Consider the following 13036-nt stretch of genomic DNA (forward strand, 5'->3'; position numbering starts at 1 on the left):
AATGAATATTTTAAAATAAATGTAATAATAAAACTAAAATATGCTGACATGATACTTAGGCATATGTTCTTATTTCTTGAAATTGTTCAGGAACATTCCACATAAAATAATCTCAAAACTTAAAAAAAAAAAAAACAATTAGGTTTTATTGGATTATGAAATGAATATTTTAAAATAAATGTAATCAAAACTGAAATATGCTGACATAATACTTAGGTATTTGTTCTTATTTCTTGAAATTGTTCAAAAAAAAAAAAATGTACATAAAATAATCTCAGACCTTTTGCTTGATCATGCAATCACAAAGGCTCTTACTTCATTTATGGTCCAAATGAAAATTCTTCTTAATGGACAACCCATGCAATTTGCTTCCCAGTGATGATTGATTGAGGAATGCCTCTTTTTTTAAAGGCTGTTCAGCGCGCTTTCACACAGACAGTAAATGGGCATGGAGCCAGAGTCAGGCCAAAGCGTCCGTGCATGGATGGAGCAGATTTCCCCTCAGGAAGCCTGAAAGTGAAGGCCTGCATCAGGCTGGTAAACATCTGAAACAGCTCCATCTTAGCCAGCTGCTCTCCCATGCACACCCTGCGACCTGCCAGATATACAAAACATCATTTAAACAAAGTTCTCGTTGGAAAAGTAGTTATTAGCATAAAACCTAAACATGTTAAATTGCTGGTTTCCAGGTTACATGATTACAAACATACCTATTCCAAATGGAATAAAACAGTCTTTCCTGAGAAGTTTTCCCTGTTCATCCAGAAATCTGCCTGGATTGAAGTCATCAGGATTTTCCCACACGGTGGGATCCCTGTGTACTGACCAGAGGTTTGGGATGATAACTGTTCCTTTAGGAATAGTGTATCCTCGGAACTCTAGGAAGAGATAAATATAGCTGAAATATTCAGTTGCTTGTGCTTTTAAGCGTGTCCTCTCAAAGTATTTGTACAGTCATAATATTTGTACACCCTTTGGATTTAATATAAAAAATACAGATTCAGGTTAAAGTCTGGCTGTTATCTACCTTGTAGTGCCAATAGGTGGATTATGGTAAAGTTCAAGTTGACCTGGTTCAGTTTTATTCATTAATAATTTACTTTAGACAAACTTTAAAAGAAAAACAAAGCAAAAAAATACATTCAGTTGGGCACGGTATATAATATATATTCTCAGCTAAATCAAAAATCTGGATAAAAAATGATTCGGGTCACAAAAAAAAAAGAAAGAAAGAAAGAAAAAATCTCCAAGTATGTATAAAATGTATATTTATAGTACTGTATTTATATTATATATATTATTTATTATAAGAACAGTATATTAGACTAGAGCAGAATAAAATGATTTAGAATTGAACCGAATAGAAAAGCAAAAGAGACTGACACAGAAAAGAATAGAACATAATAAAACAGGACGGAATAGAATAGACTGGAGCAGAATGGAATAATTTAGAATTGAACAGAATAGAACAGTAGAAGAGCTGACAGAATAGAAAAGAATAAAGGCATAATAGAATAGAATAAAACAGTACTGACTGGAAAGATTATATGTATATATGAAATATATTTATATAGTATATTTATTTATATTATTTAATTTTGTATCTTTATATTTTTTATAATATATTTATATAGATTTTTGCTTATAGAAAATAAAGCATATTTTTAGGAACAATAGTTTGTACATTGTAACATTATTTTCATTATTTTACGCATACTTTCACTATTGTAATGCAAGCAGACATTTTACTTTTGAGTGTGTTCTTTTTTAATTAAAAATGTTATATACAGTATACGATTATAAAATTAAAAGTACAACTATATGAATTTGTGAATGTAGCACAGCTAATACGTTTCATGAGACTAAATAGGCATGAGGTAAACATACATCAGGCAGCAAATCTGCATCGCTTCCGTATTTTGTCTGCCAAAGGCCTGACCTCACCTGTGGTTTCCGAGGCCATGTGGGGTATAGACAGAGGAACCACTACAGTCATCCTCTGCACCTCCATAATGGTGGCTTCTGTGTACGGCAAACTGCCCTTATCAGTCAGAGACGGGACTCTCTCAGATCCCACCACCGAATCAATCTCCTGCTGAACCTTCTCTGAGGGGGTCATCAAACTAAAATTTCATATATAACCAGAAACCAAACCTTCAGACATTTGTAAATTACACTTTACAGTGCTGGTGCACATACCTTGCACATCAGGATACAAGGACATATAGAGAATACTCCACAACACGCTGTTTGTTGTAGTATCAGTGCCTGCAATAAAGAGGTCTCCAATGATGTAGAAGAGATCGTCCTCTGAGAACAAGCTCTGTTCTGAATTATCGCTCTTTTGCTGGGCCAGCATCTCCACCAGATACATGTCTATGAAATCCCTGGGATTCTCCGGATCCAGCGTGGCCCTGTGCCTCGTGATGATCTTCTTCAGGAAGGCCGTGATGTTGATCTCTGCGCGCCGCAGCTCTTTGAAAACACCGCAGGGCAGGTAGTATAACCAGGGAAAGACATTGATAAGCAAAATGGATGTGTTGACGCTAATCTCCAGCCCGTGAGACATGAGATCCAGCATGGTGCGGAACTCCTGGTCCTGGTGATGGAAACGCTGACCCAGACTCATGGAGGAGATGACGTTGGAGACAGCATTGCTGATGAGGGGAGTCAGATCGATACCAGAAGGCCCTGTTTTTTCGATGAGGCTCTGCAGTTCTGTTTTAATCATGGTCAGGCCTTCATGGATGCACGGCTCCAGACTCAGCTTGCCAAAGCCAAAGCTGCGCAGAGTGCTGTGACAGAACTTACGGTTTGTGCGCCACAGTGGGCCATACGGTGCAAACACAATCCCTGTGAACAACATTCAGTTCAAACATACAAAGCTTCGCTTTTAGATTTTGAAATGTTAAAATCTAACTTTTTTAAAGAAAATTTACGAAAACTTAAAAACAATTGTGAAATAATTAAATGCATTTATTTTAGCATTATTTTATGAGCCCCAATTATCAATATTTGGAACTATATCAAGTACTTTTCACTTGGATTTCTGAAACCAGGCTCAGACATTCTATTCTATTTTTTTATTCTGTTGTGACCTGTTCTGTTTCGTTCAATTCTATTCTACTTTATTATTTTGTTTTTCATTTCTCCAATGTCCTGTTCAGTTCTATTCTGTTCTGCGGCATTATGATATATTGCACTATATTATTCTATTCTGCTACAGTCTATTCTACGGTACTATTCTTTTCTGTTCTATTCTATTATTCTATTCTATTCTGCGTCTCTTCTACTGTTCTATTCTGTTAAATTCAATTCTATTCTGCTTCAGTCTAACATACTCTTTCATACTTTTCTACTCCTTTCTGCGTCAGTCTTCGACTGTTTTATTCTCTTCAATTCTAAATTATTCTATTCTTCTCCAGTCTGTTATACTGTGTTCTAATGTATTCCATTCTGCTCTGTTTTATTATGTTCTATTCTATTCTGCATCAGTATCTTCTGCTGTTATATTCTGTTCAATTCTAAATTATTCAGTTCCATTCTGCTCCAGTCTATTTTACTATGTCTATTCTTTTCCATTCTTTGTTTTATTTTGTTCTATTCTATTCTGAGTAAGTCTCTTCTACTGTTCAATTCTATATTATTCTATTCTGTCCTGCTCCAGTCTATTATACTCTGTTCTGTTCCATGATGCCCTGTTTTTCTATTCTATTCTATGTCAGACTATTCTACTTTTCTATTTTGTTCTATTCTACATTATTCTGTTTTCTATTCTATATTCCATTTTTATAGTCTATTTTCTATTCTATTCTAGTCTATTATACCCTGTTCTATTCTGCCCTGTTTTATATTGTTATATTCTAAATAATTCTATTCTATTCTGCCCCAGTCTGTTTTTCTAGGTTCTGGTCTATTCTTTTCCATTCTGCTTTGTTTTATTTAGTTATATTCTATTCTAATGAGTCAGTGTCTTCTACTGTTCTATTCTGTTCAGTCTATTATACTCGGTTCTATTCTATTCTGTGTCCATGTCTTCTATTGTTCTATTCTGTTCAATACTGCATTTTTCTGTTCTGTACTTTTCTGCTCCGGTCTATTCTATTCTATTCTGCTCTGCTCTAATCTACTCTGATCTATTATCATGGCATGCAGGAATCATTAACTACGACTACTTATCTTACCTTTCCTCTTGGTGATAATAGTTACGAGCGGTATATGCGGTCTGTCAGAGAAGACCTCCGGATGGTTTAACATCGCGTCCCGGACAGTGTCATATCCCGTCAGCACGACCATGAGCTGAGGCCCAACAAAAATGCTGAATATGTTCCCATAGAGTTTGGACATCTCCATGAGTCCAGCCTGAGGTGACAGCGGATTCGAGACAATCTTTGCAAACTCTTTGCGATTCTTTGCAAGTCGTCTTAAAATAAACGAAGGCACAAGGAAACCGCCGAAGTTTCCCACGATAGGCCATGGCTTTGGACCCGGAGGGATGTTGGCGTATGTCTGATGCCACGCATACTGTTGCAGCACACAGAAAACAAGCACGAATGCAATCAAACCCACAATGTTTGCAGGCGAGAACACATACTGCCACAGCAAAGACAGGGAAGCGTCCATGACTCGCGCACTCATCAAATCCACTGACGCATAGCTCCTCCTGATCAATACTTGTTATCTGCTGATCAAACACATTTCTTCCTGTGTTGTTGGAGCTGCAGCATGGGTGGTGTTTTTGTATTTTTCATTGGCTGAGAGGAGCACGCTGTGAGTTGATTGGTGAATCAACCGATGACGAAAACTAATGGGTGGGGTCAACTGATCCAATAAGAGGAAGCAGACACTGAAGCTTCACCAGAGATGAACTTATTACGGGCTTTCGGTTATCTGTAACCCATCAGTTTGTAACAGTGCCATTGTAATATCATTGAGGTACTATTATATAAGTGTGTGTGTGTGTGTTTCTATTTCAGTTTGAGTTATTTTAGTACAGTAAGGTAAACAAAAGGCCATTTCTAGTAATGAAAATGTTTTTTAATGGTTTGAATTTAGTTTTAGTTAACTAAACCCTTTATGTATTTATACATTTAAAACAAAATATTTCTAATTTATAACTTAAGTATACATTTGCTAAATGTATTTAATGCAGTTTAACAGTTATTTAATAATAATAATCTTAATAATAATCATATAAATAAATAAATAGACAGTTAAATAGACCGTTTGAGCACATCTTCAGTGTTATGCATTAATTCATGCAACACTAGGTACTCTAGGTGTTAATGTAAACCATTTATTTCCATAAAATGTCATTATATTTTTAAAACAGAAAATACACATAAAACTGAAATAACAGCTGACATGAATCATTAGAAAAAGAATGCATGCATTTCTAATATAAAATAGTGTATAAAATTAATGAAACCCTGTTAAACAACACTTTTTATGACAAACATGTTTTAGATGACAATTGAATAAAGAGACAAGGTAAAATATGACTAAGAAGCATGCACAAACTGATAGATCGGTTCTGACAGAAAGTGAGAGATTTTCCAAAAATCCATCATTTTCCAAACATAACACTTTCAGCTGGCCCTTCAAGTACTTACAAAAGTGTTTCTTTAAATGGCCACATTGACTGAATATAAATGAATGTAAAAATATCAACAATGAGTTGTCAAATAATATTGAGTTTGAACTGTTTAGCCCACTGCTATTAGAGAACTAATTAGCAACAATAGCCAAACAGTCTTTGTTCTTTGGTATGGTGTAAACACTGGGACAGCCACAAGCGAAATACAAAATATTTCCACATGTTGGTCTAGGCATCGTGATGAGTTCACGACGTCACTCCTCCCGGCCGCTCTGCACCATGGAATATTTCTTACAAGGGTTCTTCAGACAGGCAGGCGGCCATGTGATCGGCCAGCAGAAAGAACAGGGCACTTGGGTCTGAACGTTCCTCTCGAAGAGGTTAAACACGGGGTTCCACCAGGTGTGAGTGAGGTAGTTGTTCGGAGAACACTTCAAAGTCTGGTGAAAACAGGATAATATCAATTAATATCATACTACGAATGAATTCAAATAAAAACATTGTTATGCATGGTCAGATGACTGACTACTTCTGGTTTTCTGAAAACAGAAGTGGCGATGCACAGGATATAAATGCACTATAGTTGCATGACAAAAAGCAGTTCTGGGAAGTTTGGTTAGTTGCATTGTGATGACATTTTAGATCCAAAGCAATTTAGCAATTCCATGAAAATCAAGCCTTGGAGCCACTTCAGGACACAGACACGATTGAGGTTGAGATCTCTCCTGTCAGGGATCGAACCTGTTGACATTTGCATCACCAGTCCAAAGTCTCAACCTCTCACTGCATTTCAGTTTTTTTATTATTATTATTTTGTGGATGCTTTTTAACCACCATATATATCCTTTCTGAGATATGACAGTTCTGATATCATTGGCTACTTTGCTTGTAACAGTATAAAGAAACATGATGTGTTTTGATAGTTTGAAAGGTTTTTTTTTCCTAGATTGGCTTCAATCGAATGTGCAGCACTTTACCATCATCAGGGAGTCATTTCTCAAAAGCTCGGCCTAATGGATTTGGATATTCTCAGTGTACTCTGAGTCATGTAAACACTCGGTAAAAGGCTTAGTGCCGTTTTGGTGCCTTGAGTTTAATGACACCCTGAATCTAAATCGCAAATTGAGCTGAGAGCTTGCCTTGGTTTCGGATGTGTGTATTTGTAGCTGTCTACATGAGGCTGGATGTCAAAAAAGATCAACAATATGCAAAATCAAAATATATCAAAATATGTAAACAAGAACGTATTTCAACATACAAACGACACACTTAGACCCCATGAAGTGTCGTTTTAATGACTTTTAGCTTATGCTTCACAGCTTTGAGGTAATCTAGACTATCATTCCAAAGTTCGGGGTCAGTACGTTTTTTTTTCTTAGGAAATGTATGATTTTATTTAGCAATGATGCATTAATCAAAAAAAAATGCAATGAAGACATTTATAATGTTACAAAAGTTTTCTATTTCAAATAAATGCTTTTGAACTCTCTATTCATCAAAGAATCCTGAAAAAAGTATCACGGATTCCACAAAAATATTAAGCAACTGTTTTCAAAATCGATCATGATAATAAACGTATCTCAAACAGCAAATCAGCATATTAGAATGATTTCTAAATGATCATGTGATGCTGAAGACTAGAGTAATGACGCTGAAAATCCAGCTTTACATCACAGGAATGTGTGTGAGGGTCAGAAAGCTCTCGGATTTAATCAAAAATATAATCATTTGTGTTTCGAAGATGAACAAAGGTCTTATGGGTTTGGAACGACATGAGGGTGAGTAATTAATGACAGAATTTTCATTTTTGGGTGAACTATCCCTTTAATAAAAGCCTTATTTGAGCATTTCTATTATTTCATGTTACTGATATATGTACCTGCAGATTAGCCATAGTGTGATACCAGTAGAACAGTCGGGTGGTGATGAAATACGCCACCACCACGTCCACACTGTAGTGCTCATGGGCCACCAGGATACACATGACACCCACAGCAGCCGTTAACCAACACAGAAGATGGTACCACCAGAAAGAACGAGGAGAATCTAGAGAGAAACAAAGAATCAGTTGTGAATCATAATGGGTTGCTGTGTGAACATGCAAAACAAACGGTCAGAAAGTGCCTCAGTGTCTTCTGAATGGCTAAAAACAGAATCTAAAATTGCTTACAGTGACCTCAAGTCTGTAATTAGCAGAGAGTCATTTTATTTGTGTCTCAACATAAAGTGTGCCGTCTGAGAAAGTGACATACACTCCTTGAGGAAGAGGTACGTGAGCGTAAGAATGACAGTGTGGCCGCTGTACAGGAAGTCACCGCACAACAGATGAGATCCGGTGATTGATAATCCACCTCCAGAGAGCAACTGCAGAACACGCTGCAGCTTTGCCTGGGAATCTCCGTGGAGCTGAATGAGAGATGCAGGAAAGAAGATATGAGTGAGGATATTGAATGTTGAAAGATGAGTAGTTGGTGACAAGAATTGTGAATTGAAATATCATTCCATAAACTGATATTGTAAAGGCTTGTAAAAGCTGCAATATTTGTCTTGAGCATGGCAGAGGATATTACAGATTTAAAAGCCAAATGCTTTTGCTTATCTGACATTATCTAGGAAGTATAAGATCCTGAGGGGATCGTGACAAAGAGGGACTAAAATATATATTTTTTTACCTTTGGTGCACAGACCATGTGCATGCCAGGCACGGGTAGAGTGGTGACATACATGGTTACGCATCTATACATGTACAATGTGCCCAAAAGGAAGAAATATCGTCTTGCTACAATAGCCCTATATGGAACAGAAAAAAAAATAAATAAATTGTCATTATTGAACAGATGTGGGTTAGGCTGAGAATGCTCAGCCTTACAAAGACTTTTTACAATGCTCTATCCATGAATAGAGAATAACTAGGGTACAAATCACATGTTCTTTGCAATGAGGACTATTAGATATTAGATTTGATGATTAGATTTGATAATAATCACACATCTTGTCATCATTTAGTTCAATCTGTTGAACTGATTATTATTTTTGTAAAACAAGTAAATAATTCCATTTTCCATTTTGAAAATGTCATTTTTAAAACTGTAGTGTTGACAATTCAACAAGATCAAGCATTTAACCTACAAATATTTAACATTTGTAATATTTACATATTTATTTCTAATTTATGGGAAATTTAAGTTTCACAACACGCACGCACACACACACACACACACACACATAATATATAGGGGGTTATTCATAGTTGATTGTAAGTTTACAATTCACTGTAATATTGCATGTTGTGTGTGTGTGTACAGGTGCATCTCAATAAATTAGAATGTCGTGGAAAAGTTCATTTATTTCAGTAATTCAACTCAAATTGTGAAACTCGTGTATTAACTCAATTCAATGCACACAGACTGAAGTAGTTTAAGTCTTTGGTTCTTTTAATTGTGATGATTTTGGCTCACATTTAACAAAAACCCACCAATTCACAACAACAACAAATTAGAATACTTATTAAGACCAATAAAAAAAACATTTTTAGTGAATTGTTGGCCTTCTGGAAAGTATGTCCATTTACTGTACATGTACTCAATACATATGCATATTACTAATCAAAAATTAAGTTTTAATATATTTACAGTAGGAAATTTACAAAATATCTTCATGGAACATGATCTTTACTTAATATCCTAATGATTTTTGGCATAAAAGAAAAATCAATAATTTTTACCCATACAATGTATTTTTGGCTATTGCTACAAATATACCCAGTGACTTAAGACTGGTTTTGTGCTCCAGGGTCACACACACACACACACTCACATATGTATATATATATACACACACACACACACACACATATACATAAATCTATATTTATTTAACAATGCTAGGTAAGGTAAACAGAACATAAATGCTATTTCATTTGACAAAAATTGATGAACAACGTTTTCTGAAAGTTAAGGTCATATTGCAAGTGACCATCCAAAATTTTTCAAGTATAGTTTTGTACTATTTTTGTGAAACATGCAATATAAGGGCTTGGGTGATATTCATTAGATTGATTTCCTCAATGCAATATTAATTTTTATAACTGCCCTCAAGATTCATTCAACCTGCTCTATATCATCTTAAACTTAACCCCACAAACCATTAAATGTAATCTAACAGAGCTGAGCGATAGGCTACAATGTCATCAGTATAATGTTGAGTGATGCCTCTTACTTGTATCTGTGAAAGAGCAACTGAATGGACCATATAGACACCAGAACCATCCCATTGACCTCAGTCACTGTAAACGCCCACTGCACACGGTCTATATAGTCAAAGAACTTATCCGGCAGTGGTGGGCTGCTCTCCTTGGGTGGTACTCTCTCATGAACCACTGTGATCATAACCGTGGTCAAAACCAGGTTCAATACGGCATAAAACAAAGCGATGAACGTCTTCCACCATTCCGGCGGCAAACGGTTGCCCTTTCCTTCAGGTACAGAGATTTTGACGTAGTCTCGATGTCTGACCAGGGCGTTCCTCAAGCCGTTCCGCTTCGCTTCTTCAGCAGCGTGGCTGTGGACGGGGCAAGATGTGCCAGGGGATGGCGTCCCATCTGTGTTTGTGGGGTCCTTGTTTCCTTGGTGGTCTGACGATGCCATGAGTACCCACTAATGACTGACTTCCTGCCAAGACTCTCTCCTGTAAGGCACTGTAGGTTACTCTCCTCTGTGGCGATAATGAAAGGCCTGCGTTTTTAGCTCTCATATGATGTGGCTGGAACAGTCTTATAAAAAAATGAAAGCAGAAGTACATTAAATGAAGTACATTATAGACATGTATGACCTTTAAAAGTGCTCCATCATCTAACATGCACATTAATAATCAATAGAGGCTATTTTCAACCATGAATATCACAGGCCAAACATTTAAAAGCAAAACTGCTATACATAACTGACATGCTTCTTCACATTAAAACAAAAGAGTATGCCAAAGAAATGCACATACTGTATTATGTACTAATTTTACATTTTAAATTAATACTTAACTAATCAAAAGTGACAGTAATTTATGTCACAAAAAATATATATATTTCAAATAAATGCTGTTCTTTTGAACTTTCTATTCATAAAAGAAAAAATTGTTTCCACAAAAATATTAAGCAGCACAACTGTTTTCAACATTGATATTAATAAGAAATGTATCTTCAGCAGCAAAACAGCATATTAGAATGATTTCTGAAGAATCATGTGACACTGAAGACTGGAGTAATGATGCTGAAAATTCAGCTTTGATCACAGGAATAAATTACATTTTAAAACATATTAAAATGATAAATAGATAAAACTGTTATAATAAATAGTAAACTGTTACATTTTAAAGGCCAAATGGCTGATATAACACTGTTATAATACTTAAATTCAATTTCATTAAAGCAAATCAACAGTTTCTGTAAAAATTAACAATATTTATCTAGATTCACAATGAAAAATTTAACACAAAAAATTGGCATTCAAAATGTTCAGGATTATTATATGATAAATTAACTGTTTAGCTATTTAGTTTCCCAATTTGTAAAGGCAAGTATTGGTATGATTTTAATACACTTTTTATATTCCTGCAAGTCTGACGTTTGGCTAGAAATCGTTCATCTATATATGAAACATCCTCTGACCCTCTTTTATGTGCTCAACGCAATCAAACAAAAGCAAAGCATACCATTTAAAAGCCAAAATATCTGACACAAGTGCAAACTGCCATCTAGAGAAAAGCCACATAGGGAAAAAAGCATCCATGTTCAGGTCTGAGTCCAGCAGTGACTTCTCAAACCAGAAACCTGAGCATTTCAGGAACAGCCTGTTTATCTGAAAGCTTTTCTGTTCTGAGAAGATCTCTGCTCCATCACACCCAAAGTGCATCTCAATAACCCTCATTACGGCGACATACAATATTTACAAACAGTAAACAGAGCTTCAGGACAGACGCATACAGGAAGAATGATGGATTGTACAAATCACTCAACACGAAGGCATCGATTTCCTCCAAATCAATTTAGGCTGAAATATAATTATATTGGAAATGAGTTGTTGTTACAAATCTGCTCCGAATGAACATTGGATTGTACACAACACTGCTTCACTGTACTGCAACAAGAGAAAAAATAACATTATCTCTAATAACTCACTTTTTGTACTAATACATTATGTTGATGCAACTAAATTACAGATCAAAACAGACTAAAAGAGTTTTTTTCCAAGCAAACCGTTCTCACAAAAAGCTTTAAAGAGTGATTTCGCCAATTCAAAATCACTTGCCTGTTGTGTCCCGCAGCTCTATCGGTCCTACACTCCTGCTCTGACAATCTCTCTGAAACTTCTCTTCATCCCTCCACGTTCAGAGGGGCATGTTGTTGTACTACTACATTATGTTGATGCAACTAAATTACAGATCAAAACAGACTAAAAGAGTTTTTTTTCCAAGCAAACCGTTCTCACAAAAAGCTTTAAAGAGTGATTTCGCCAATTCAAAATCACTTGCCTGTTGTGTCCCGCAGCTCTATCGGTCCTACACTCCTGCTCTGACAATCTCTCTGAAACTTCTCTTCATCCCTCCATGTTCAGAGGGGCATGTTTTCCCAGTCTCCACCCTGCGCTCTAATGGTGATGCTTGTGGTGGAGACCTGGCAGGGGAAAATCTCTTCTACATGCTCCCAGAGACAGTAAATGGATGGCTTGGCTGGCTCCGCTCCGCGTGTCCCCTGCCCTGCCTCCTTGCTATTTCCAGCCTTGACTCCTGCCTCCAGACCAAGCCTGTATTTTTCTCCCAGGGAGCAGCGGTGCCCGGTCGCAAACAAATTGGTAATGATATGGTTTCAAGGCCTGTTGAGCGTCCCCCCTCCCAGCTCGTGCGGAGGTTAAATTCAGCATCAAAGGAAAGGACAGAAAAAAAACGAAGAGATCCCGCCTCACACTTAAAGAGATGAGAGAAAGGCTTTTCTCCTCGTGCTCCGAGTTGATTATATTATCCCTTTCAGGCACACTCATGCACTTGTGTTTTTGAACTTGCATACTTCACTGAATTTGTAGTACTCCATACTTGTCGTTTGCATAAAAACATGTGCTAAATAAATTATGTGAATACACAATTGCATACGACACTAACATACACTTCCTGGAAAATTTTGTGGATGTGGATTCAAAGCCAATCTTTAGAAATTACCGTTTAAAATTTAACCACTGTAAAAAGTGGCATTTGCTACCTTACGGAGTTATTTCTACCTGTTCTGATGTCTTTAGTTTATGTATTTTAATGTATTTAGTTGATTCAGACTTGAATACAAACATGATGTTGACATGAATTAACAAACTAATTGTCAGTTTTGAAAGCTGACAGAGGTAAATATAGTGAAATATGCCAGAAAGTGAATTTTGAAGGACATTTGAAGCGATTCTCACT

At 36.3% G+C, this 13036-nt stretch overlaps 2 protein-coding genes across 2 annotated transcripts; both read right to left on the reverse strand.

Moving 5' to 3' along the window:
* Positions 1–167: 167 nt before the first annotated feature.
* Positions 168–4873, reverse strand: LOC107729355 (cytochrome P450 2U1-like). Its single transcript, XM_016539834.1, has 5 exons — positions 4185–4873; positions 2200–2853; positions 1945–2106; positions 711–878; positions 168–595 (listed from the first exon to the last, which is right to left on the reverse strand). The coding sequence occupies exons 1-5, from the start codon at positions 4636–4638 to the stop codon at positions 417–419; spliced, it is 1617 nt and encodes a 538-aa protein (XP_016395320.1). The 5' UTR covers positions 4639–4873; the 3' UTR covers positions 168–416.
* A 977-nt stretch (positions 4874–5850) lies between these two features.
* Positions 5851–10242, reverse strand: LOC107729360 (phosphatidylcholine:ceramide cholinephosphotransferase 2-like). Its single transcript, XM_016539841.1, has 5 exons — positions 9815–10242; positions 8269–8386; positions 7849–8002; positions 7476–7642; positions 5851–6036 (listed from the first exon to the last, which is right to left on the reverse strand). The coding sequence occupies exons 1-5, from the start codon at positions 10240–10242 to the stop codon at positions 5851–5853; spliced, it is 1053 nt and encodes a 350-aa protein (XP_016395327.1).
* Between the last annotated feature and the right edge of the window lie 2794 nt (positions 10243–13036).

This window comes from Sinocyclocheilus rhinocerous, unplaced genomic scaffold, assembly GCF_001515625.1.
Source record: "Sinocyclocheilus rhinocerous isolate Xijiao unplaced genomic scaffold, SAMN03320098_v1.1 scaffold1148, whole genome shotgun sequence".
Classification (NCBI taxonomy): domain Eukaryota; kingdom Metazoa; phylum Chordata; class Actinopteri; order Cypriniformes; family Cyprinidae; genus Sinocyclocheilus; species Sinocyclocheilus rhinocerous.

Excerpts from the sequence above, each read along its gene's own strand:
- LOC107729360 (XM_016539841.1), bottom strand. The coding sequence starts at position 10,242 with ATGGCATCGTCAGACCACCAAGGAAACAAGGACCCCACAAACACAGAT. Across the intron at positions 8,003-8,268 it reads ACATGGTCTGTGCACCAAAG|CTCCACGGAGATTCCCAGGC; the intron begins GTAAAAAAATAT and ends TCTCTCATTCAG. Across the intron at positions 6,037-7,475 it reads ACACTATGGCTAATCTGCAG|ACTTTGAAGTGTTCTCCGAA; the intron begins GTACATATATCA and ends TGTTTTCACCAG.
- LOC107729355 (XM_016539834.1), bottom strand. The coding sequence starts at position 4,638 with ATGAGTGCGCGAGTCATGGACGCTTCCCTGTCTTTGCTGTGGCAGTAT. Across the intron at positions 879-1,944 it reads CATGGCCTCGGAAACCACAG|AGTTCCGAGGATACACTATT; the intron begins GTGAGGTCAGGC and ends ATCTCTTCCTAG. Across the intron at positions 596-710 it reads TTTTATTCCATTTGGAATAG|GTCGCAGGGTGTGCATGGGA; the intron begins GTATGTTTGTAA and ends TATATCTGGCAG.